The sequence below is a fragment of the Mirounga angustirostris genome, unplaced genomic scaffold (assembly GCF_029215605.1).
Source record: "Mirounga angustirostris isolate CCGP_5_RB_7025 unplaced genomic scaffold, mMirAng1.0.hap1 SCAF_2, whole genome shotgun sequence".
Classification (NCBI taxonomy): Eukaryota; Metazoa; Chordata; class Mammalia; order Carnivora; family Phocidae; genus Mirounga; species Mirounga angustirostris.
Window position 1 is genome coordinate 66,294,887 of NW_026991710.1, and position 27,552 is coordinate 66,322,438.

Consider the following 27,552-nt stretch of genomic DNA (forward strand, 5'->3'; position numbering starts at 1 on the left):
AATGTTGCATCGTGCATTTATCACCAATATTTCATCAAAACTGGGTCATACTGAATTTTAGCACTGAATTTTTATTACTTGTCCTGATACTTTGTATTGAGAAGAGAAAGAGTATCAACACAACAAACCTGTCAGGTATGCAGCTAGGAAGCAGGGCATATTGTGTTGTTACTTTGTCAGCATTAATAATCCTTATAGATAATAAGGAGCAAAAGTATTAGCTAAATTAGTATTATAAGTGTCTTACAATAGTTATCTGTAGTCTTTTTTTCTGTCTCCAAGTTCTTAGATGAAAGAGAACTGAGTTGCCGTGGACCAAAATTTCCTGTGCAGAAACCAAATTATCAGAACAAAAGTATGAGACTGACCCTTAAAATTAATGACATAAAGACATTGAGAACAAAAGAAGCATAAAGAATCTTGTTAGTAAAATCTTTTATTTTGTTTACATGCCAAATGTAACACAAAATTAATAAGCTAGAAAATTTAATAATATGAAAGCAAGGAGAAACTAAGCTGGACCATTTAGCAAAACTAAGGGAAAACATTCATTTAAAATACATCAAAATTCCATTTTTTTTTTACCCCATCGATTGTGCTTAAACAGATCCATCATATTTCAGTTGCAAAACGCAGAGGAGGACTCAAGCTGAAGGGTGTCTGCTAACTTTAGTTGCTTCAATAAGAGCTTTTCACCTATGAGGGACACACAAAGAAGAGTTTTGAATTTTCTTAATCTATGTTTTTATTTTCAATAAACTTTAAATTTTAGAATCATTGTAGGTTTACAGAAAAATTGCAAAGATAGTACAGAGAGTTCCCATATACCCTGCACCAATTTCCCTCAGTTAACATCTTACTAAGGTAGGTTTGTTACAACCAATGAACCAATGTTGATACATCATATTATTAATCAAAGCATATACTTTAGTTCGATTTCTCAGTTTTTACCTAATGTCTTTTTTCCGTTCCGGGGTCCCATCCAGGATAACACATTACATTTAGTCATCAAGTTTCCATAGGTTCCTCTACACTGTGATTGTTTCTCAGACTTTCCATGTTTGTGATGACCTTGACAGTTTTGACGACTACTGGTCAGGTTTTGCAGAATACCTACAACTGATGAGGTTCCCTTTGGTCACCTGGCTGAAATTGTCTTGTCAGGTTTCTCCACTATAAAGATTTACTCTTTTTCTCCCCTTTTCATACTATACTCTTGGAAAGGACGTCACTGTACAAACCCACTCTTAAGGGGTGGTCAGTTATGCTCCGTCTCCTTGAGGGAGGAATACATGCATACATTTTTTGGAATTCTTCTGTACTTCTGGAAGATTTGTCTCTTCTCTTCCATGTGTTTATTTGTTTGTTTAATCATGTATTTATATAAGTATGGACTCACAGATATTTTATTTTGGTTATAATCTTTTCTAAAAATTCCATTTATAATCTAAAATTACTTTGTTGCTCCAAGTGTTCCAGTGTTTACAATTTGGAGCTTTTTCTGCTGGTTCCTATGTCCCTTTCTTTCAACCTGTTTATTTTTTAAAATTTATTTATTTGAGAGAGAGACAGAGAGAGCACCAGCATGGGGAGGGCCCAAGAGAAAGAGACAAGCAGACTCCCCACTGAGGGAGGGGAAGTCCAACACCAGGCTGGATCCCAGGACCCTGAGATCATGACCTGAGCTGAAGTCAGATGCTTAACTGACTGAGCTGAAGTCAGATGCTTAACTGACTGAGCCACCCAGGTGCACCTCAACCTATTTTTAACATAAATCATGTTATTCTTTGATCTTTGTCTCTTGATTCTCCCACTTCAGGTATTTGTATATCTAAAGTTTCACCGTTGATGAATAATGTCGTGTTCAAGGTGATGCACCAGAGTCAGGATCACCAAGGTATTTTACTTAAAACCAATTCAAACATTCAGTAAGATAATTTCTCTGAGATTAAAAAAAAAATAAGTTCAGATGTCAGGATTCATTATGTATGTGTGGATATGTATTTTATCCAACTTGTCTCATGTATTTATTTAAATAAACAGGGCTGAACTGGTTTAACTCTTCATCTTTGCTTCTGACTTCATCCTGTCCAATCTGTGCTATATACCACTCTCAGATTAATTCTTCTAAAGTATAGCTCTATTTATGTTACTCCCTTACATAAAGCCTACAATAACTCCCCACTGCTTGCCAAATAGAAGGCCAAATCATTAGCCTAATTTCATTATATTGCATGCCATGGCCCCAACTCACTTTTAAAGTCTTTCTCTTCTCATTATTTTCCTACTTATATGTTCCTGCCAAGTTGGAAGGACCTAAGCTCGTAAAGATGTTTTTCCTTTTTTCTGCTTCTATAGTTTCACTAATGTTCTTGCCGATTAGAAGCAATATCCATTTCTATTAATTAAAGTCACATCTCGTGTCCGAGATCTTATGTTTGCCCTATCTGATCCATTTCCATCCTTGTTTGCCCTGCTGTGTGTCCTGGGAGGCTGACCTATAGACTACAGCAACACTTTCCTGCCCGCTGCCAACCAGTGGGTTCAAACAGTGGGAAGCCTAGAAGGACTTGGGAAAGTGATATCAGGGTACTTTTCCTCTTGCCTACTTCCTGTGAGGTTGCCCCAGGCTGCTCCTGTCCTTCTAGTGAGAAGTTACCGGTCCTTTGGGGGCAGCCTTCTCCTTCTCAGAGCTCACTCCTTTGGGATTCTGGTAACTGCTCCCTCCTCCCCTCCCTGAGGCCCAGAGGTGGTTAACAGTTCAACTGTTGCTAGTCTAGGTTGCTCTGGGACCCTCCCTGTCATTTCCCTAGACCTCCCACCCACGCCTGTTTTGTGAGTGGTCTTCATTAAATCTTTGTATTATTACAATTTGAGTGCCATCTATTTCCTGTTGTGACCTTGATAGTCACTTCCTCTTTAGAGGAAAAAACCACTTCTTTCAAGAAACTTTCATTTACACATCTCACAGAATATGATCTGTTCTTCCTCTGAGCATAAAATAGCACTTGGTCTAAAGGCATTAGTCAACCCGACATTTTATTTAAAGGCTGCCTAATCTTCTCTTTTAGAGTATAAAGTCTCTAACGACAAGAGGACCAGCTTATTTATTTTTGTTCCCCACAGCACCTAGCATTGTCCTGCATAGGACTGGGTACTTGATACATTATTTGCTAAATAAATGACATTTTAAAATATATCCTCCACAAATTATACTTGTTAACCTATGCAGGGTTCTCATTCACTTGAAAAAGGAAGTGGCATATTACAAAGAATGGAAAAATTAATGCTTCCTTCCCACACTCAGGATAAATTCTATAGGAGACTGACAAAATCATGTTTATTTCTACTTGATAGCTAATTCTGAGAATACTGGAAAAATTAGTTGGAAATGATTTGATTGATTTTCAGAAGTTCAGATTCTATATAACATTTCCAAATATTCTATATCCACCACTTTCAGAGTTCACTTTTTTCAATAGGATTTTCCTGTATAATCTTCCCTCATTCTTGAGACGCTTTATGCTGCAATCAATTCAAATATTACATAACATGTCATTTTCATTTGCTCTACTACTTTATAGTTATTTGCCAATTTCTTTTGTCGATTTGATTGTCTTAGTAGGGAGCATGTTTTCTACTTCTTTTGTATCTCACCACACCCTGACATTTTATAAGTGGTAAGTGCCTCATTAATGGATAAAGAGAATTCTGAGAAGTCTAGAAAAGTCACCATCCCTTTATTTACTAAAATATGGTTTCAAATTATAAAGCTAATTGTTGTAGACTGAATGTCTGTGCCCCCTGCAAAACTCATATGTTGAAACCCTAACCCCCACTGTGAGGGTATAAGGAGGAAGAGCCTTTGGGATATAATTAGGTTTGAAATAAGGTCATGAAGATGAGCCCCCCACTATGGGATTACTGTCTTCATAAGAAGAGAGACCCGAGTTTACTCTCTCTCCACCATTTGAAGACACAGTGAAAAGGTAGCCATCTGTAATCTAGGAAGGAGAGCCCTCACAGGAACTGAATTGGCCCACACTTTGATCTTGACCTTCCCAGCCTTCATAACTGTGAGAAATAAATTCTTATTGTGTAAGCCACCCAGGCTATGGTAAATTGTTATGGCGGCCCAAGCAACGTAATGCAGCTATCTTCTTCATAAGAAGAAACCAAAATCAATCTTTATATTAAGATAACATTTGAGAGACTTAAGGAATTGTTATTTTAAATTATTACTCAAAATAATGCGTAATTTACAAAGCCCTTATTGTGTTTCAAACAAAACCCAGATTCTGGGACCTACCATTAGTTTTTTTAGAAAGTACGCATGGCTCTCCTTCTGTTGATGTCTCTCTTGATTTGGCAAAGAGAACAGTGAGGACAGCAAAGCGTCACCATATAGTCATCGCAGATGGATCCCTGTTTGAAAATACAAAGGAAATAGAAATTTAAAATCCACCTGTTTGGAAATTAAGACTTACGGATTTTTAAGACATTTTGAAGACAAGCAGAAGGAACTGATCTGTTGAATTCAGAGTTTGGATGGATACATTTAGGAAAATGTTAATTGATTTTTCCATATAACTCCTCTTTTTATGACATTAAGTGTTTTCCTATACTTTGTAATATTGAATATAGAAGATACCAATCAACAAAACTGTCAGTATGAGGGAAAAACAGAGAGTTTCAGAAAGTAAAACTTCAAAATTCTTTTCTTCCACACCCCTACCCTATCTCAGGAAGCTATTAGAGGATATCTCCACCCGCAATGAGGGAGGAAACCAAGAAAGAGGAAGATGTGGAATATACGAAACAGGAGCCTAACACAAGAGAGAAGCTAATGGCATCTCCAGGGTAATGGTGAAGGAGATCCCAGGGCAAGAGAGTTAAGCACCACAAATGAAGAGCAATTAGTTCCAAGGGTAGTTGTAGGTCAGGGAGTGATTTCATTGAGAAGATAAAAATGGTAGAATGTCTGATATGTTGAATACGTTAGAAAGAGACTTAGAAAACTGGGAGAGTTTGGGGGTTAAAGTAAGTGGAAAACGACTCATAAGAAAGTGGAAAATTACTAATTAAAACACCAAGAATTATTAAGACCAAGAAATACAAAGTTTTGTATTTGTATACAGGAAAAACAAAGTTTAGTGGGAAAAGCAATCATAGTTCACTACATGACTCAACTCGGAAGAGCACATAGGTCTCATAATGTAAGTACCAAATATGGATTTAACCCAAATTACATATACCTTTTTGGAAGAAGTAGGGTGGGGAGAGGGTGCATGTTTGTGGTGGGGAAGGAGAACAAAACAGAACTAAATTCTCATCATTTATAGTGGGAGTTCTATAGACAATGCCCCAAATGGAAAACTCAAAAAGTAGCAATCCAAGTCTATGATTTGGAGATATGGAGGAAAATACCTACAGAGCTCTGGGGAGAAGGTGGTAGGAGAGAGAAGTTTGTGGACTGCTACCCTTCTTAACAATAATTAGATCATCTAAAATTGAGCTATGTGCTTGCAGAGCTTTGGTAAATAAATTAAAGCTATACTAGAAAACAGGAATGGGGTCATTTAGTGGGCCAGGAATTTTGAGCAGTTTTTTGGAAATTGGGAGCAGACGGGATTACACTGATGGAGAAAGTAGAACAGAGCTAGGGATGCAGAAACCTCTAACAGGGTCATGGGCAGGGCATTTGATTAATCCCGAACTCAAAAACCTGGAACTCAGAAAGGAGGACGAACAGGCTGGGGAATGGAAGGCAGGAGGTTCACTGAAGACTGCCTGAGCAGCCGGGCCAGCCCCGCATTGCCAAGCTGTGGCTTTGCCCCAGGATACAGCAGGCAGGTGAATTTAACAGAGGACCCTGGGGTGGGCTTTGGGGTCCTAGGAGAGGACGGGGGTAGATGGGGGCAGTTCTTCACCTATCTTCTAAGAGATCAGACTCCCTAAGACTTAACACAGACACACTGGAAGAGAGAATAAAGGGTAAAGACATTTTGGCACATCAGAGAAATCTAAATTGCTCTCACTCATGAGATAGCCAAATTGTTTTATGTTTGGTATTCACTGATTATTTTATTTTATTTATTTGAGAGAGAGAGAGCTCAAGCAGGAGGAGTGGCAGGCAGAGGGAGAGGGAGAAGCAGGCTTCCCGCTGAGCTGGGAGCCTGATGCGGGGCTCGATCCCGGGACCCTGAGATCATGACCTGAGCCGAAGGCAGCCGCTTAACCAACTGAGCCACCCAGGCATCCCCATACAACCCCCCTGCTTTTTTTTTTTGTTTAAAACTTCTTCTCTTCTTCTTGTTGCATAGGTCTTTCCTGATTGCTTTTATTCCCTAGAGATGTCCCACAACAAATTTTTATCCAATTAGTGAGGACCCTTCATTTTTCACCCACAATTTAAAATTCTATTCATCTTGAGATTCATCCGGGTTTTTGTGTGTATCAGTAATTCATTCCTTTTTATTACTGGGTAGTATTCCATTTTATAGATATATCACACTTCGTTTATCCATTAACCAGCTGGCGGATATCTGGATTGTTTTTAGTTTGGGGCTGTTACAAGCAAAACCGCTCTGAACATTTGATACAAGTCTTGGTATGGATATATATTTCTTTGGGCAAATATCTAGGAGTAGAATGGCTGGGTCAAATGGTAGATGCATTTAACTTTTTAAGAAACTGCATTTTACATTCCCACCAGCATTGCATGAGAGTTTCGGTTCCTCCATATCTGGCAACACTTGGTGTGGTTTAGTCTGATTAATTTTAGCCATTCCCATAGTTGAATAGTGGTATCTTATTGCGGTTTTCATTTGCATTTCTCTAATGATGACTAATGATGTTGAACATCTTTTTATGTGCTTATTTGCCATCTAAATATTTTCTTTTTCCCTGAATTTATTGTGTTAAGAACACTTAACAACTTGGATGGATCTCACAATAATTATACTGATTAAAAGAAGCTAGATAAAGGAGTACAGACTAGACAGTTCTATTCTATAAAACTGCAGAAAATGCAAACTATAGTGACAGGAAACATTAGTTGGGGAAGTAAGGAGGGGAAAGAGGGAAGAATTACAAACAGGTGTGAGTAACTTTTGGAGGAGATTAATATGTTCACTACCTTGACTGTGAGGATAGTTTCATGGGTATATATCCCGGGTATATAAACTTATCAAATTATACACTTTAAATATATAGAGCTTATTGTAAGTCAATTGTATATCAATAAGGTTTTTTTAAAAATAGAAAAAATTATATTTGTCAATGTCATACAAAATAAGGTCTTTAGAATGCCTTATTTCTTCCTCTGCCCTCCAATCTTTTAAATTTTGTTAAAACCAAGTAAAGTTTTACTTTCAGACTGTTATTCATTTTTCAAATACCTGAAAAGCATTTAGAAAAACTGATTATGGACTAAACCTTTAAAAAACTTGATAACTTTCGTGTTAAACAATATAGCCACAATTTTTTTTTTATTTTTTAAAAGATTTTATTTATTTATTTGTCAGAGAAAGAGAGAGAGCAAGAACACAAGCAGGGGGAGCGACAGGCAGAGGGAGAAGCAGGCTTCCCGCGGAGCAGGGAGCCTGATGCGGGACTCAATCCCAGGACCCTGGGATCATGACCTGAACCAAAGGCAGACGCTTAACCAAATGAGTCAACCAGGTGTCCCAATATAGCACAATTAAATAAAGAGCTCCCACAAATCAATAAGAAAAGGCAAACAACCCAGTAAAACAATGAACAAAGGATATGTACGGATAATTTATAGAAGCCATGCAAAGGGACAAAATAGTTTGTTTGTTTTTTTTAAAGATTTTATTTATTTGCCAGAGAGAGAGAGAGCACAAGCAGAGGGAGTGGCAGGCAGAGGGAGAGGGAGAAGCAGGCTTCCCGCTGAGCAGGGAGCCCGATGCAGGACTCGATCCCAGGACTCTGAGATCATGACCCGAGCCGCAGGCAGCCACTTAACTGACTGAGCCACCCAGGCGCCCCAGGGACAAAATAGTTTTAAAAAGTTGTTTGATCTTAACTAATAAAACTTAAACTAAAACAACAATCAAGTATCATTTTCCCTCTCTGATTGTCAACATAAAAAATATTACCCAATATGGGACACACATATAGTGTTAATGGATTATAAATTGATATAATCCTTTTGGAGGGGTATTTGACGGTATCTTTCAAATTTTGAATGTGCATACACTGTGATCTCTCACTCTAATCTCGGGCACTATTGTACAAAAGTACCAGTGCATATACAGAATTTTATGTCCTAACAACGATTTAATCTACAATACTATTTAACCTTTCATCAGTAAGGAAGTGATTAAGTAAATTATCTGTATGGTGGAATACTATGAACACATTAAAAAGGATCTGTATTACAGACACAAAAGGGGTCTACCAAATGTCACGTGGAAAAAAAAAACAAGTTGCAGTATAGTATGACCCCATTTTAAAAGATAAACACAAATCAAAAGAGCCCTGCAAACCTCAAGCCCCATATGTCTACATCCATAGCTAGAGCTCCATCTAATCTATATCTGTATACCTTATAGGCATAGAAAAAACCTGAAAGAGTGCATACCAAATTATTAATAGAGTTTATAGCTGAGTAGTGGAATTGTGTATAAAGGGGTTAGATTTTCATTTTTTACTTTCCATAATTCTGTGTTTGAATTTGTCATAAAATTAGGTATATAGCATGTATTATTTTTGTAATTAAAGAACTAAGAAATATCTTTAAATGAAAAAATAAAATAATTTCAGTGGAATAAAATAAGCTCCTAATATATTCTGCCTATTTATTTGTTCCCTGTGGTGCTTAATTTTACGTGCCAACTTGGCTAGGCCATGGTACCCATATATTCTAGATGTTTCTTTGAAGACTTTTTAGATGAGAGTAACATTTAAATCAGTGGATGCTGAGCGAAGTAGATTATCCTCTGTAATGTGGGTAGGTTTCATCCAGTCCGTTGAAGGTCTTACTAGGAAAAGACTGACCTCCCCAGAGCAAGAAGAGATTCTGCTGGCAGGCTGCCTTCAGACCCGAGTGGCAACTCTTCCCAGCCTGCCAGCCTACTCTGCATTTTCGGACTTGCCAACGCTCACAATCACATGAACCTATTCTTTAACGTCTCTCTTCAGATGGGTCTATATTTACCTATGTCTGTGTCATCTATATCTCTTTTTGGTTGTGTTTCCCTGGTGAGTCCTGACGGACGCAAGCTCCTGTCACATGAAGTGCAGCTTGTGACGTATCGGAACGTGCGTTCATGGAAAGACAGGGTTGAATATTGACAACTTCTACTTCTAGTGCGTGTTTTTGGGCGAGTTACTCCACCCCTTAAAACTTTAAAGTCCTCATCTGTACAATGTGGACCTACTCACTTTCCAGGGAGGGTGTGAGGATTCAGTGAGGTGTCCTCTGTCATGTACTTGGGGCATACTAGATTCTGAATAGTCCCCGCACATTGTATGATACACAGTGCAAATATGAGAGTTGCCTATGTTCGAAGGTCTTTGACAGAAACCTAGAAGGAGGTCACATAACCAGGGGGACCTATTGCTACAGCAACCGAATACAAAATTGCACGTGCTAGGAAAGACCTACCAATCAAATTCAGGTGATGGACACCATCAAATGGTTTGCAGGTTTAAAACGATGATTTTGAAAGTGGGGGCATGTTTGACTGATACAGTTTGGTAAGAGACTCACAGGGATGCCATATCGGGTCCGGTAGAGGGTCCTCATTGCAACGGATGTCCCACAGAGACAGCATTCATTCATGTCAGCTGCAACTTGACATGCAAGGCACATGAAACAAAATGTGCCACAGAGACCTGGACACATGAAGCCAGAGGCACGAGTTACTCCACTCTGTTCCTGTCACCTTTGGAAGCTAGTTTGCTTTCACAAACAGCAGTCCCAATCATGGGGCCTTTGCCACACATCCTGCTGCCAAGGCCATCCGCAATGCTTTTGCTCAGCATTACATCAGCTTCTCCCTTCTCCCCACCCGGTCATTTCAGGAATCACCACACCTTGGCAAGTATGCATCCTTTTTGTAGCCCTGCCTTCCTTCATCTATTGAATGCCTCACTGAGACCTAGCCATGTTCCAGAGATTGTCCCCAGAACTGGTTGCCTCTGTCTAGGAGGGCAGTCAGATAATAAAATGAAAAATTCTCCAATGGAAATCTCCTCAAGATGTCAAGAGGTCACCCACAGAAATGAGGCCTCAAAAAGCTCTGGGAAGGATATGCTGCTTGAGCGGAATATTGACAGATGAGTAGAATTTGGCAGGCAGACAAAAGGGAGCCGAGCGTCTCTGAGATCACTTGGCATGTCTTGGCAATGGCTGGTGTTCATTCAGTGTGGCTAGATTGGATGGGGGTAAAGCTGGAGGGTGAGGCAGGTTGGGGACTGGATGACGAATGAGTGCGTGGAGTTGGTCATGAAAGTCATGAGGAACCACTGAAATATTTTAAGAAGGGAGAATGATTTGGTCAGGGCTGCAATTAAGGAGTCCTGCCATGAAGGAATTAAGCTTATATTAAAACTTGTAATTCACTTATTTGAGTGACAATGCAAAGGGCTGGAGGATTAAACTATTCATCTTTAGAGGATTTTAGTAATGTAGTCAGTCTTAGTATTACTAAGATTTGCAGATGTTGAACTAATGTCTTGAGATGTGTAAATCATCACCCCAGGTTATCCAGTAAGACAATGAGAGCCAATGAACAAACCCATCGTTCCATTTTCTAGGTAATTTTTTCTCTCTGTGCTTTTTAATGTACAGTTGACCTTTGGACAATGTGGGGGTTTGGGCTCACCGACCACCTGCGCAATCAAAAAATCTGTGTGTAACTTTTGATTCCCCCCCAACTTAAGTACTAGTAGCTTACCATTGACCGGAAGCCTTATGGATAACATAAACAGTTTATTAATCCATGTTTTGTATGTTATATGTATCATATACTGTATTCTCACAATAAAGTAAGCTAGAGAAAAGAAAATGTTAAGAAAAGCATAAGGAAGAGAAAATACTTTTATAGTGCTGGACTGATAAAAAAAAATCTGCATATAAGTGGACCAGTACAGTTCAAACCTATGTTGCTCAGGGATCAACTTGATTTCAAATTTCAATTTCACTGGTAAGTTAAAGGTTAATGTATTTTCTTTCCTTGTCTCAGAACACATGGACTTGAGACAGGCAAATAAACCTCAAAGCAAATTTTTTTCTAGGCAAGTTTGTTTCTTGTTTGGTGTTGAGCACGAAGCTCCTTGGTCCTCTCTGACACCCCCCATCCCATCCCTGAACTTACTTTCCCCAACTTTATTTGGAGAGATCTCACATAAAGGAAGCAAAGCAGAGTTAGAGATTCTTTTCCTGATGAGAAGCTGACTGCCTTTAGAATTCTTTATTCTCAACTACATAAAAACCTAAATGTATAAATTTAAATAGTTCTTTGCTGAGCTCCCGTTGAAACCATGGATGAATACTATGTCTTGTGTGCCGGGCACAATGTAACTCTAAAGTAATGAGTTTACATATGTAAGAACAGTCTTTTTTCTTTTTCTTTTTTTAAATCAATGGAAATGTCTCTTTTATTTTAATGTATGGTCTATTTATAATCATTAGGCCAGACCCATTGGTTGTGAGAATCATCAGCTTCGTTACTATCATCTTAATTCCAGGACTTATCTTAGGAGTAAGACTATTGATTGATGTGCTGGAGAAAAATTAGCTATAATCAGCACAAGCCTTTTTTCTTCACTTGCCATTCATTGCCTGACATGCCAGGTGCCCTGTAATAGACTGGGAACCTTTACTACACCATAAGGAAGGAATGAGGGAAAGCTTTGGCCTTTGGTGCTTCTCCTCCATGGCAATTACGGGGGCATTTCCCAGCACTTACAGACTCCAAAGTCGCTGAAGCAGTCACACATGCCTGTCTGCCAGTTGGAGGTTTGGGCCACGGGACCACATCCAGGCTGAGTCACAATGACCACCGGTGACTGAGCTTGCATTTTCGATGTAGGGTCTTGAATGGCCGTGGTCTGAAAAGGAAAAAGTTGGTGTAAGTAGACTCCAGGTTGCTCGTGAAAACCTGTTTTGAGGCATTTTGCTTCACAGGCAAGTGGGACAATTTAGATTAAGTGGCTTGCTGATCTTTCTTTTTAGATTTTATTTTTTCATTTGAGAGACAGAGCAGGAGTGGAGGAGAGAGGAAGAGGGAGAGGGAGAAGCAAACTCCCCATTGAGCAGAGCCCGACGCAGGGGCTCGATCCTAGGACCCGGAAGTCATGACCTGAGCCAAAGGCAGCCGCCCAACCATCTGAGCCACCCAGGTGCCCCTGCTTGCTGATCTTTGAAGAACGTAATTTTTATCTCTACTCCTCCTAAGACAGAGGCTCCTGGGGGAGGGAATTCACTGAACTGGTCAATGGAACAATGGCTTCTCTTGGAGTAAGGGGGCAAAACCGGGTTATTGGTACTGTTTTTAGACAGGTACCTAGTATCCACACAAGACAGGGGAACCAATGACCAACTTGTTATAGTTGTCAGCAGTAGTGAATTGCAGAAAACAGGCTTCTTTAAAATTGCACCATCCTGAGCTTTTGTGCACACACACACCTTTCCCCTCTTGCTCCTTTTATAGGTTCCCTTTTGTTTTGGATTTATTTCTGATGAGCAGTTGTAAAACAAAAACAAACCTCCTCTGTTTTCTGTTTACCCACAAAATAGTCTACTTCACTACTGCCCACCAAATATGTGGTAGTATTTCCCACACCAAGCAATTCTGCAATAACAGCTGGAGTGTCCTACAATCCGACTCAATTCTGACCCTTGTCTACAGGAGATAGCTTCAGATCCCACAGGTTAAGGGCTCAGTCCCATGAGATTGCTCCTACTTCTCCACTGTGGACGGCAGTTAGAAGCCCAGGTTGTCATCTGTGCTTCTGACTTACCAGCTATAGACTGAAGGTTCCCATGACCCCTCCTTCAATTAATTAGAGTGACTCACAGAACTCCAGAAAACAGTTTAACAGTTTACTTACTAGGTTATTGCTATTTTACAAAGGAAATCAAAGGATTCAAATGAACAGATGATGAGATACATAAGTTCAGAACATGTGGAATTTGGGGTTGCCACCCTGCTGGCTCCCTAACCCAAAATCTCCCTGAACCCTATTCTTTTGGGGCTTTATTGCATTAGGCATCATTGATGAAACCATTGGCCATTGGCAACTGAAGTCAATCTTCAGCCCTCCTCTGGCCTCCCTGGAAGTCTGGGAGGTGGGGTTGAAAGTTCCAACCCTCTAATCACAAGGTTGGTTCCCCTGGCAACCAGCCCCATCCTCAAGGGCTTTCCAAAAATCACTTCTTTAGGATAAACTCCTCGGTAGTTGAGAGGGGCTTGGTATAAATAAAAGAACACCTTTATCGCTCTTATCTACAGTTAAGAGATTCCAAAGATTTTAGAAGTTCTGTGCCATGAACAGGGATGAAAACCATACATATATTTCTTATTATAAACCACAATATCACAGTAGTCCTCTCCAATCTTTTTGTATCCAAGTTCTTCACTTCAAATTTACCTGGGGCCCGTGTCCTCCTCTCAGTGCTGGCTTGGAGGCCCTTTGACATATTTTGGGGCAAGTCCTGATAGTATGTCTCAGCAAAGTGTATTATGAAGTCCGTTTTGTGAGGTTAACCCTAATTTCTATCAGGAGAGGCAAGGTGGGGTCATAGAATGTGGATTAGATTTGGAGTGAGAGTATCTTTGCTCAAATCCTGATTTCTTAAACTCTGTGATCTTGGACTAGTCACTTACCAGTCCAGTCATTTAAGTTTCCATTTATTAGTCTGTAACATGAAAGTGGTTTCTGACCTAACCACCTCACATGTTTTTTGAGAGTGGTTTTTTTTTGTTTTTAAGATTTTATTTATTTGACAGAGAGAGAGAAGCACAAGCAGGCAGAGGGAGAGGGAGAAGCAGACTCCCCGCTGAGCAGGGAGTCTGACTCGGGGCTCGATCCCAGGACCCTGGGATCACGACCTGAGCCGAAGGCACACGCTTAACCGACTGAGCCACCCAGATGCCCTATTGAGAGTATTAAATGAGATATAGTCTGGGGATGAGTTTAATGAACAATAAAGAATCAGATAAATATAAGGGAGAGTGGCTATCACGTACAAAAGTGTAGTAAGGAAATATGATGAATTCCATATACATTTGTTGGCAATAATATCAGCTAATAGTCACTGAGATTCTACTCTATGTCAGACATTGTGCTAGACTCACATTGTCCACTTAATCTTACAATAGCCCAGCAAAGTAGAAACTATTATCTTTATTGAGTTGATAAAGAAATGGACACTCGGAGTTTAAGCGAATTGTGGAATTCAAATCCTCTTCAGGCTCATTCCACAGCCCCATCTCCTCCCTTTGTCTCTTAGCTTTGGACTCCCACTCCATCACAGCACTTAGTACAGTGTGGCATTGCCACTGGTTTGTTGGGTCTCCTTGAGACCTGGAACCCTCTTCTCATATTTATTCTTTTAGCAACAAGCTCAATGTTACGCTCATAAAGGTATTGCCTCATTGAATTAAGTGCTTAAAATACGCTTGATTTTCTTACAGTGTGCTGGGCACTGGGATGTAATACATTTCCACTTCAGAATTCAGGACATGTTTTGAAAAGCACACACACATACACACATGCTAAAGTTGAAAATACAGTGCCTTGAGGTCCTCAGGCATTGTCATACTATTTGCCTTTTTTATATGATTTTCTGCATAGAGAGAGCAGGTCCAAAAACAGGCAAAGTACCTCAGTTGTTCCATATCATTTTACACTTTTCTATTTCTCGAATAAGCTTGTTTCTTTACAGATCTCATGACTTAGTTAACACTTAGCCAGTTTGCTAGTTCCTTTGAACAAGAAGAGAGCACAGTATAGGAGACCAGGAATAGTTTTAAAAGCAGGGTAATGTCTTCGATATTTCTCTGCACAACTGAAAGTGTATCATGCAGGAATGTTTCAAACATGTCTAAATCTGCCCAGACTTCACCATAGCTAATTATAAATCATCCAGGTCCACACTCACAGATGGTCCCCTGAATCTTGGCAAACAGTCTCATGAAATAAATGTTCAGTTATTTTGGATGAGGACAAACTAGTTTAAATTTTTTTTTTTAGAAAGCAGGAAAAGCTTAAAAATGTTCTGTTTCTGTTGAACACCATCACTATCAGAAAGTAGCTCTAGGGGGCGCCTGGGTGGCTCAGTTGGTTAAGCGTCTGCCTTCGGCTCAGGTCATGATCCCAGAGTCCTGGAATCGAGCCCGGTGTCAGGCTCCTTGCTCAGCGGGGAGTCTGCTTCTCCCTTGCCCTCTGCCTGCCGCTCTGCCTGCCGCTCTGCCTACTTGTGCTATCTCTCTGTCAAATAAATAAACAAAATCTTAAAAAAAAAAAAAAAGAAAGTAGCTCTAGGTATTTCCCTTCCCATTAGTGGGTATAGTATGCAAACACCACACATTTTTAAAGTTTTAATAAAATGATTATAAGTATCTCAGAGTACAAAATTTGCTATTATTTATTTATTTAATTTTTTAAAAAGCTTATTTATTTATTTTACATATATATAGAGAGAGTACATGAGCAGTGGGAGGGGCAGAGGGAGAGAAAAAGAATCCTCAAGCCAACTCCCAGATGAGCAGGGAGCCTGGTGTGGGGCTTGAACCGAGGACCCCAGGATCATGACCTGAGTGGAAATCAGGAGTTGGCTGCCCAACCGACTGAGCCACTCAGGTGCCCCTACATTAAGTATTTAAAGAAGACTCTAAAATGAGAGACATTTAAAAGCCCCAAGTTTGAGAAAATAGTAAAAAGGCAGGAACAGATAATTCACTAAAAAAGACATAAAAATGACCCTTAAAAGATATATATCAAAAAGATGGTCAAATTCACTCAAAGTTAAAGAAATGCAAGGTAAATACCTGTCAGATTGGCAAAAATTAAAAAGCATGCAATGCATTCTTTTGGCGAGGCTTTGAAGAAACAGGCACTCAAGTTTTGCTGGTGACAACACACCATTTTGGAAGGAACTTTGACAATACCTAAGATAACTACATATGCACTTACCATTTGATCCAGTAATCTCACTTCTAGAAATTATCCTGAAGATATAACTGTAACAATGTAAAAAATATATATGCCTGAGGTTATTCATATATATGGGAGAGTGGTTGAATAAACTATGATACTGTTAGAAACAAGACAGCAGGCCTGAAATGGAGCCACTTATGCTAAACCCCATGTGGCCACACCGAGACTTAGTTTCAGCCCTCCCAGAAATGGAATCTTAAACCAGTCAGTCAGGAATTGCTAATCTGCACTTGTTAGGTAATCTGCCAGATAGACCCCTACCAACCTCTAAAGAAAAATGACCTTGCCATAACCATTTTTTTTAAAGATTTTATTTTTATTTATTTGAGAGAGAGAGAATGAGAGACAGAGAGCATGAGAGGGAGGAGGGTCAGAGGGAGAAGCAGACTCCCTGCTGAGCAGGGAGCCCGATGCGGGACTCGATCCAGGGACTCGATCCAGGGACTCCAGGATCGTGACCTGAGCCGAAGGCAGTCGCTTAACCAACTGAGCCACCCAGGCGCCCCCTTGCCATAACCATTTATTTGCTTTTTTGTCTAGTATAAGTGCCTTGTTCCTGCTCCCTTCTGTCTATAAAAGTCTTTCATTCTGTACAGCTCCTTAGAGCTCCTTTCTATCTGTTAGAAAATTGGGTGCTGCCTGATTCATAATCATTGAATAAAGCCAGTAAGATCTTTAAATTTTACTCAGTTGAATTTTTTTTTAACAGTACATCCATACAACAGAGCATTATGCAGCTATCAAAAGAAAAAAATGAGGAAAATCTCTATAAACTGATATAGAATGATTTCCAGGATATACTAAGTGAAAAAAGCCATGGACAAAAGAGTATGTGCTGTCTGATATCCTTTATGTGAGAAATAAAGGGATATAAGAAAACATACATATACAATAAGAATTACAGAAAGAATAAACCAGAAATGAACAAATGTGTTATGTTCAGAGTAAATGGGGTGAAAAGAATGGGAGAATGGAAATGGAATGGTAGGGATGGGCTGACACCTCAAGTGTACCTTTTTGTATGGCTCTTCCTCTAAATCATGCTAATATGTCACACATTAAGTCAACACACAAATGGACAATTAAAGTCAACCGGAATGTGGAAGGAACCCCATAGGCAATATAAACAGTGACAAATTAACCTAATTGTATTACAATTAATACTGGAAACACGCTGAAGTGAGTGAGGAAGAAAAAGTTAACCATAATAACTTCAGAAAGCAGTGTTTTGACTATGTAATGTAAGGCTAAAGACAAAAAGAACAAATATTATACCTTAGTTATAAACTGGTTTTTCACAAGAGTATGGGTTAGCAATTCTGAAACTTCTTTATATATATATACACGCTAGGCTTGAACAAATAAATATATTGTGGATAATGAACTGAGGTTTTTTTACTGTCAGACAAAGAAATTACAAATAAGGAAAGGAGGAGGGCTGATATGAATCCTGTGCTGTTGGATTGGAATCAGAGGTACAAACTCATGATTATTTACGCGCACACACACACAGATAGATATGTGTGTATACATAATTACATTTCCTAGCTCCACCCACTGAGAGGACCTAGAAGCAACAAAAGCCCAGTATCACTGAATATACCTTGTGCCCAAATTTTGGTTTTGAAATGCCATTTTCCAATAAAAGGGAGCCAGAGTTCATTGGCGAAATGGCTGATTCCAGGGCTGGGGCAGGGAAAGTACAAGAAAAGCCTGGAACCTCTTGTTTCAGGACCAAAAGGTCAAAAACGGCTCAACAGTGGATTAGAGACAGGACTTCAGAGCCCATCTGATGGTTCTCACAGTGGCCAAACCAGGACAATTTGAGCAACAAAATAATGTTAATAATGGGTTATAACTCATAAACCAATGTAACTATCCATAATTCCATACTGATGTAAATAAAATAACAAATTTTAAAATGAGGGGAAAGGTATAGTGCTTTTTTTTTTTTTTAAAGATTTTATTTATTTATTCATGAGAGAGAGAGAGAGAGGCAGAGGCAGAGGCAGAAGCAGGCTCCCCACGGAGCAGGGAGCCCGATGTGGGACTCGATCCCAGGACCCTGGGATCATGACCTGAGCCGAAGGCAGACGCTTAACCAACTGAGCCACCCAGGCGTCCCAGGTATAGTGCTTTTTTATGAGAGAATTCCCATTAATGAATGTACAAGGAATGATGGAGCTACAAGACCACCATTTGGCAAACACCACAGTGATAATTGTTTTTTTTTTTAAGATTTTATTGATATATTTTGAGGGGGGAGGGGCAGAGGCAGTGAGAATCACAAGCAGACTCCACGCCAATCATGGAGCCCGACAAAGGGCTTGATCTTACGACCCTGAGATCATGACCCGAGCAGAAATCAAGAGTAGGACACTCAACTGACTGAGCCACCCAGGCGCCACCACAGTGATATTTGTTGAAGGCAAGGCTTATAGATGGATGCTCATGTGTTTGTTTATTGTCATGCGCTGAAGGACACAACATCACTTCTGTGTTATTTTACCAAAAATACGTACTCAGAATCCACTCATAAGAAAGTATCAGACAGGGGCACCTGGATGGCTCAGTCGTTAAGCGTCTGCCTTCGGCTCAGGTCATGATCCCAGGGTCCTGGGATCGAGCCCCGCATCGGGCTCCCTGCTCCGCGGGAAGCCTGCTTCTCCCTCTCCCACTCCCCTGCTTGTGTTCCCTCTCTCGCTGTGTCTCTCTCTCTGTCAAATAAATAAAGTCTTAAAAAAAAAAAAAAGAAAGTATCAGACAAAACAAAAGGAGGAGGATTCTACAATATATCTGGCCAGTAAGAGTGTCAGGATCATGAAAGACGAATGAAAACAGAGGAAATATTCAAGATGGAAGGAGACTAAGGAGACATGGTGACCAAATTCAATATGGGATCCTGAGTTGAATCCTGGAACAGAAAAGGAGCTGTCAATGCTCTCCAATCAGTGACCATGAAGAACACAACTACAGTTGAGCAACTCAGGTATATTATGTATTATAGCAGGGGAGAAGGCACACCATGGGGACTGCGGGGAATTTCAGTGACAGGGTATTAGAAAACACTTTTCGGTTGGGTAGATTTGGAGGAGGATCAAGGAAATGGAGGTGGCCCAGAAAGTGGAATACAGTTCTATGACTGGGTCTATTAATAGACCCTCTCTACAGGGAGCACTGACGAGAGCAAGGTTAATCCTGCAAGAGGTGCTGCCACAGGAATCACTCATATTAGCCAGGAAAGGATGCTGTTTGGTATGTTGTGGCTTGGATAATGTTTAAAGTTCAAATATATGTCCAAATATGATTATGGAGTGTGAGTGTTTTTATCTTGATCCATCATGGTCACAGACTAGCTTTATCTGATGTTGATGCTCTGTGAAATTCTTTATGTATAAGAGAAGAACATCAGGACCTAGTGTGAGCGACAGCATGGATGGACCTTGAGGGTACTGCGCTCAGTGAAATAAGTCAGACAGAGGAAGACAAATGCTGCATGATCTCCCTTGTTTGTGGGGTCTAAAACCAACCAACCAACTAAACCAACCTCACAGATACGGAGAACAGATTGGTGGTTGCAGAGATGAGGGGTGGGGCGTGGGAGAAATCGGTGAAGGTGATCAAAAGGTACAAACTTTCATCTACAAAATAAGTGCTGGGGATGTATTGCACTGCATGGTGATTATAGTCAATACTATTGTATTGTATATTTGGAAGTTGTTGAGCTAAATCTTAGAAGTTCTCATCAAAAAAACTTTGAAACGTGTGGTGATATGTTCATTAGGCTTATTGTGGTGAACATTTCACAATATATACAAATTTCAAATCATTACGTTGTACACCTGAAACTAATATAATATTAGATGTCAATTATATCTCCAAAAAGACAAGAAAAAAAAAAAAAGACCCAGTGTAAGTGCCAGGCCAGCAAGTAGCCACCCCGACGCCGTGCTGGCAAGACCAGTCCATCTCCCCAGGGCCAAGGACTGCTCTTCTCTTCCCTGAGGCATTAGTGGGACAACTAGTAAAATCTGGATAAGATCTGTCAGTTAATTAGTTAATAGTTTATCAACATTAATTTCCTGGTTTCAATATTTACACTATGGTCATGTAATTTACATGAAGAATCAGGAAAGCTGAGTGAAGGGTACACAGGGATACTGTGTACTTTAAAAAAGTAGCTTTATTGAGACATATTTTACAGGCTGTAAAATTCACTCATTTAAAATATATACTTGAGCAATTTTAGTATATCCATAGTTGCACAGCCATCACCATATTCTAATTTTAGAAGATTTTTATCACACACCCCTTAAAAAATACCCATAACCATTAACAGTAACTCCCCACGTCCTCTCGCCTCCCCCAGCTCCAAACAGTCTCTAATCTGTCTCTCTTGGTTTGCTTCTTCTAGACATTTCACATAAATGGAAACATACAATACAGTAGTCCTCCTCATCTGTGGCTTCAGCTACCCATGGTCAACCGAGCTCTGGAAGCAGAGCATCTTCCGTCTGACGTATGGTCAAGACTGGTCTATGCCTAGAGCTGTCACAGTGCCTATGTCATTCGCCTCACTTTATCATCTCAGGAAGGGTGAGTAGATATAATAACATTTTGAGAGACCATGTTCACATAACTTTTATTACAGTATATTGTCATAATTGCTCTATTTTATTATTGTTGTTGTTCATCTCTTACTATGCCTAATTTGTAAATTACACTTTATGATAGGTATGTATGTGTAAGAAAAAAGCATAGCATATGTAGGGTTTGGTACTATTTGCAGTTTCAGGCATCCACTGGGGGTCTTAAAACATGTCCCTGGGGATACAGAAGACTGTGTGGAGTCTTTTGTGACTGACTTCCTTCAGTTAGCATAATGTTTTCAAGGTTCATCTATGTTCTAGTATGGATCAGTACTTTTTTACTGCTGAATAATATTCCATTATGTGGATATACCATTTTGTGTTTATCCATTCATTAGTTGATGGACATTTAGGTTGTTTGTCCTTTTTGGTTATTAACGAATAATGCTCTGGTTACTATTTGTGTACAGGTTTTTGTGTGGACATTTATTTTCATTTCTCCTGGATATATAGCTAGAAGTCGGGTTTGTGGATCAAAATGGTAGCTCCACGCTTAGCGTGTTGGAAGGAGGATGCTCACCACTGTACCACCAACGCCATGTGTAACATTCTGAAGACTCGTTTCAAACTGTTTTCCAAAACGGCTGCATTTCATGTGAGGGCTCTCCTGCATATCCTGGTCAACACTGGTTATGATCTGTCTGTGTGCTATTTTTGCAGCATTTTTCACAAGTCAAAATCATTAAAAAATAACAAAACAAAACATAAAAAAGAATATGGGAAGAGGGGAGCCCCGTAGGATTTAGAGTGAAAAATACAAAAACAATCTGTGCATAATGTAAATATAGCCATTATAAAAATTTTAAAATTTCCCCCTTATTCTTAGGAACTATCTTAAAGAATTTCTCTTTTTCCTTTTCTGTATAAAATACCATGAACTGCATCCAGAGTAGTTGAAGCTCATTTTAAACTTGTTAGGTCTGCCTTTTTATAAAGATACATTTAAGTAGTTTTTAGTTTTGCTTTTTGCTCTCTTAGATATACCCAAACGGCCTTTTACTGCCGTCTGACAATACAGGAGAGGCTAAGCATCGTGGATGTCAGAGAAAACAACGTGAAGGAGTGCTGTGGTAAGTGCACACAGAGTCAGTGGGGCTGCTCATTCCGGGCGTGCCTTGTTTGTGGGTGTCTCCGTGGGGAGGAGGTGTCTATCTCGAGCTGATGGAATTCAGTGAACTTGCTGCTGGCTGTGCTCCGGCGGCCGAGAAGGGAGCCGGTCGGTGTCAGGCGGAACCGCGCTGCCCAACCCTCCCTGCCCAGCCTCTGATTTTCCTTTTAGGGCGGACGGCCCACCCGCTCGCGGTCGCGGCCCAAGGCGGAGGCGCCTTCCCGGATTCGAGGGCAGGCGGGCTTCCGCTCTGCCGCCTGGAGGGCGGGGTGGGCTTCTCACGGGGTCTCGCCCCTCGCCACCAGGGATGGTGACTGCCCGCCGCAGCTGGGCGCTCAAGGTGTTTTCCACCGGGTACCCGCGTTCTCCCTCCCGCCACCGCTGGTTATGTACCCGGCTGTGTCCGCTGCCGGGACCAGACCCGGGGCCTGCGAATTGCCCTAGATTCTGCTTTTGGTGCACACGCCCGGTTTTTATCTTAATAGGCAGCAACCGCAGCTCTCCGGACAAATTCGTTCTGTCAATCTCATGAAAAAGGAAGTAAAGAAATTTCGATTATTTCCTTTCTGGTGCTCACTCCTTTCGCAATAATTAGCTTGACTTTGGGAAAAGTAAGCCTCCAGTCTGGAATGGAAGCTCCGCAAGGGCAGGGAATTCTGTGGGCTATTTTCGCTGATGTATCTCGAAAGTTTGGTACAGGGCCTGGCACACAGTGGGTGCCCACTAACGTTCCCGCGCCCGCGTTCTCTTATTCCCACCTTGCTGAAGCAATGCATGACGCCGGTCAGAGGTGGTGTACATCCGACGCCCGCTAGTGCCCATTGAAGCAATGGCCCTGCTTCACAGGACCCTTTTAGACTAGCAGAGTACTAGGACCCAGTTTTCCCCTGTATCCCAACGACAGAAGCCATATTTTTGGGTGATAGCTTCCTACATTTAGGGCCTGGGAAGAAGAGGCATTTTGCAGGAAATACTAAAAGAAATTCCACGTTTTCTTTTGCATTTCCTTTTAACGATCAAATATTAGAAAAAAAATATGAAAGGCCATTCGTATATTGTCTAAGCAATTACAATCAACACATTTCTTTTTTTATCAACACAGGAAATACCCATTTTGGAAACAATAAGTCCACAGAGATTTAAAAAATTGTAAAGGGGTTATGCTGATTATCCTCTAGCTGCTTGTATTTTTTTTTCCAGGCTAGCCGATGCTGAGCACACAACTGTCATTCAATAAATACCAGCTAAATGAATAGATTATTTCCACGATATCTCTCAGAGGAAAAACATGTTCATGGAACTAGCTTATTTTTCTTCATTTTTTAAAAAGAAATATATATTTTTAAAGACTTTATTTATTTTAGAGAGAGAGCGAGTGCGGGGAGGGGCAGAGCGAGAGGGTGAGAGAGAATCTTAAGCAGCCTCCATGCCCGGCGCAGAGCCGGATGGGGGGCTCCATCTCAAGACCCTGAGATCATGACCTGAGCCGAAATCAAGAGTTGGCGGTTTAACTCACAGGGCCACCCAGGCGCCCGTTTGCTTATCTTTCAAGAAGTCTACGCTATGATTTTAAATATAAGAACAATTTAAAGATTTCAGAATAAAAACTTGTCTGCAGTTATAGAATTGCCCTTTCCTTCCCCTGACTGTCTTCACTCAGTATATGCTATGTGTACTTGTGAATTCAAACTGGTTGCTGTTAGCCCTGAGAGCGGCGGGAGACCCGAGCATTCTCCGAGGGCCTTTGGAGTCCAATCTGAATATTCATACCGTAGCAAGCAGCTTCATCCAAAATATCCCTACACTGACGGCCGCTTCATTTGTACAGAAATTTACTCTCTCAGTTTAGTGACTTAAACAGTCTTCAGCCCAACAGTCAGTTTTAGGTTTCTGTTTCTTTCACTACTTTTGACTTCTTCTTTTCAATATGAAAACTGTGGGGACCCAGGTGCTTCCGTGGACCTTTTAGCACGCATAGCTGAGCAGAGAGTGCGGGCCCCAAGAGATTTCTCTTGTTATTGGAAGGAAGTTCATCTCTAATGAAGGTTGCCTGCAGGAGCGGGGAAGGTTGCTCTGTCCAGCCCAGCCCAGAAGAGCAGCGCTGGAAGGAACCACGGTCCTACACTTTCATCTGACCAATTTAGCTTACTTGGAAAAGGGTTTTGTAAACTCCCACATGAGATTTCTTACTCCAGGAAATACCTCCTCGATAGTCATAAAACCGAGAGGAAAAAGCAAATACACTCATCTGCAGCTCCACTTCCCTGAAATCAAAGTCCAGTAGAGACGCTAAGGATTTCGGAGACCTGATCTACAAGCCTGTCTCCCAACGTCAGTGGTCCTCAAGGCTTACTTAGCGTAAAAAACACGTGGAGAGCTTGTTTACGAGGTAGATTCCCAGGCACTATGCTCCAAAATGGTTATTTAGGTGGGCTGGGCTGGGCTGCAGGAATCTGTCCCGAGCACCCTCAAGCTGCTGCTCCGAAGCCAGAAGGTGCTGTTGTGCCGAGAAGAGAAAGGTCGCCCTTTCGTGTAGACACAGCTTGGTGAGAATTAGAACAATCCTACCCTTTCTCCAGGCAGATACAGCCCATGCTGGCGCCTCCAGCTTGCCTGAGGAGCACAGGCTGAACCAGCCCTGCTCCTTCCTTTGCTGGCTGCCCGTGCAGAACCCAGTGCCAATGGCTTTGCAGGGCACACTTTGTCACCCACGCCCTGGGCTTTGTCATTTCTCTTCTGTTACAAACAACTACAGATCTGGTCTAATTCAGCAAACATTTGTTGGGCAGCCAATGCATGTAAAAGCGTTGTGTTACATTTGGTAGGGACGAAGGGGGTATCTGTAGTTCCCTCTTGAGGCCAGCGGCTCTGCCCATCACTAAGTGACAACCTAGCTGTTTTGTTTGCTGCCATCTTTGTTCCCACAGGAGCCGAGAGTGATGGAAAATTCCACTCAGGAAAAAGAAAAAAAAAAATGGAGACAGGAGGAACTGAAATGGGAATCTTGGTGCACCAGTTTCGAAGAGAGACTACAACTCCTTTCTCCAGAAGGTTCCTTTCATGGAATGGCCTCAATGCTAGGAAACCTTGCAGAATTCTGCTCACATTTTAAACATCCTAATTGCACCAATTAGTGTTAGTTACAACTAACCTTACACCTGTCTCCCCTGCCTTGGAACACCTCACTCTTGAGAAGAACAGCCTGTCTTCTTATTAATATTAACCGATAGTATTAGTGTATTACATTAATGTATTACTATATTATATTATTATTAATCAATCCAGGTACTAAATGTATTACTTAGATTTTCCTCTTCTTTCTAGTGTTTACTGATGCTAAATTTTGATTTTTTTCACTTTTTAAAAAATATTTTATTTATTTATTTGAGAGAGAGAGCACATGAGAGGGGGGAGGGTCAGAGGGAGAAGCAGACTCCCCGCCGAGCAGGGAGCCCGATGCGGGACTCGATCCAGGGACTCCAGGATCATGACCTGAGCCGAAGGCAGTCGCCCAACCAACTGAGCCACCCAGGCGCCCCTTTTTCACTCTTTTAAAAAGATTTTTATTTTTAGGTAATCTCTACACCCAACATGAGGTTGGAATTCACAACCCTGAGATCAAGAGTCGCACACTCCACCGAATGAGCCAGCCAGGCACCCAGATTTTTTTCACTTTATTTGAAACATTTTCATTTCATGATCTCTCATCTCCTAAGCTATCAAAAGTAAAAATATAATGATAGGTGAGAAGGGTAACACCTCTATGCATATAAATGAAGCACCAGAATTTAATTTTGTAACATTCCAGTCTGTTTTCTTACTTTCATACTGAAAATTCAAAGATTCTCATGATTCATTAGCTAAATCCAAAAATCCCATTTCCTATTTCAAAGCACAAAGAAATTAGACCAGCACAAGTAAGCATGCATATGTATTAATATAAGGAATGAAATTAACGATCCAGTTAGTAAATATAATACCTGATGTGTGTTTTCTGCTGGAAACAGTAGTTGATAAAGATTCAAGGCTACACTACTTTGAAAAGCATGGCATCTAACTCATGCTTGGCACATTCTTGTTGAATTTGACTGAATTTAAAGCAATTAGGTAAAAAAACATTGGTCTTTCAGCTGGAAATAAAGAAATCAAACACTTTAAAAAAAAGAAAAAACCCCCCAAAAAACCTTTTCTTCCCCCCGCGCCCCCCCCCCCCCCAGTGCTAAGATAAGCTTTTAAACAATCACTTAATTTCAGAGTACTTACAGTTAAGAAATAGGTTCTGAGCAGGAAGTGTTTAGTGGCTTGGGAAAGTATCTCACTAAAAGAGAAAGATATGTGAAAACAGAAGTAAACGTGTTTCTTTTGCAGACGTAGTACAAAGAACAAATTCAGAGGTTTTTATTGGCCAGTATAATTCTAGCAGCAAGGTGTGTTCCAGTTATCTTGAATGACGTAGATAGAACTAGAGGGTATTATGCTAAGCGAAATAAGCCAGTCAGAGAAAGACAAATACCATATAATTTCACTCATATGTGGAATTTGAGAAACAAAACAGATGAACATAGGGGAAGGGAAGGAAAAAGAAAATAAAATAGGATGAAAATAGGGCGCCTGGGTGGCTCAGTTGGTTAAGCGACTGACTTCAGCTCAGGTCATGATCCTGGAGTCCCGGGATCGAGTCCCAGGGGACTCAACAGGGAGTCTGCTTCTCCCTCTCCCGCTCCCCCCTCTTGTGCTCTTTCTCTCTCTCACTCTCTCAAATAAATAAATAAAATCTTAAAAAAAAAAAAAGGATGAAAATAGAGAGGGAGGCAAACCGTAAGAGAAGCTTAATTCTAGGAAGCAAACTGAGGGTTGCTGGAGGGGAGGTGGATAGAGGAAAGGGGTAACTGGGTGATGGGCAGTAAGGAGAGCACTTGATGTAGTGAGCACTGGGTGTTGTATGCAACTGATGAATCATTGAATCCTACCCCTGAAACTAGTAATACACTGTGTGTTAACTAGATTGAATTTAAATAAAGAATTAAAAAAAAAAAAGAAAATGAAAATATTTCTTGCTAGAAAAAGGTGTGTTCACTTCTCCTATGTTAAGTACATTCATATATCTTTTGGGGGGGGGAAAGGATTTGATTCATTATATAATTTGGTTTTACGTGCCTGGCAGAGCTTACCAATTTTCAAAACTTTCTTTATCCCTTTAACACAGTAAATAACTTTGATTTAGTGCATATTTATTGCCATCTTTATATTGGGGAGTTTGTAGGTAGTATTTGGGAGAAAACAAGCTATCTAGCATTCCATACGTAATCAGACACTTCTCTTTTCCTCTCTCTTTTTGTCTGCTTCTTTGGATGTCTTTCTTTGTTTTCTCTAACACTGATTAAATGTTATGTGTTAGGCACTGTTTTCATTGCTTTGCGTATGTTAACTTACTGAATCCTCCCCACAGTTCTGCGCAGCAGGAACGACTATTACCTCCACTGGACGGACAAGGAAACGGAGTCACAGCTATGTTAATAAGTGGCTAGCAGGCGGCAGCTGGAATTGGTCGAAATGGACTCTGATCTGTGTACTCAGGTATCTGCACCACATACTCCC

At 40.6% G+C, this 27,552-nt stretch overlaps 1 protein-coding gene across 1 annotated transcript; it reads right to left on the reverse strand.

The window, feature by feature from the left end:
• Positions 1-425: 425 nt before the first annotated feature.
• On the reverse strand, positions 426-26,284 carry PLAC8 (placenta associated 8). Its single transcript, XM_045880862.3, has 5 exons — positions 26,218-26,284; positions 11,943-12,084; positions 9,740-9,864; positions 4,310-4,425; positions 426-696 (listed from the first exon to the last, which is right to left on the reverse strand). Exons 2-4 carry the CDS (start codon positions 12,052-12,054, stop codon positions 4,321-4,323), a joined length of 342 nt encoding a protein of 113 aa, XP_045736818.1. The 5' UTR covers positions 12,055-12,084; positions 26,218-26,284; the 3' UTR covers positions 426-696; positions 4,310-4,320.
• Positions 26,285-27,552: the final 1,268 nt, after the last annotated feature.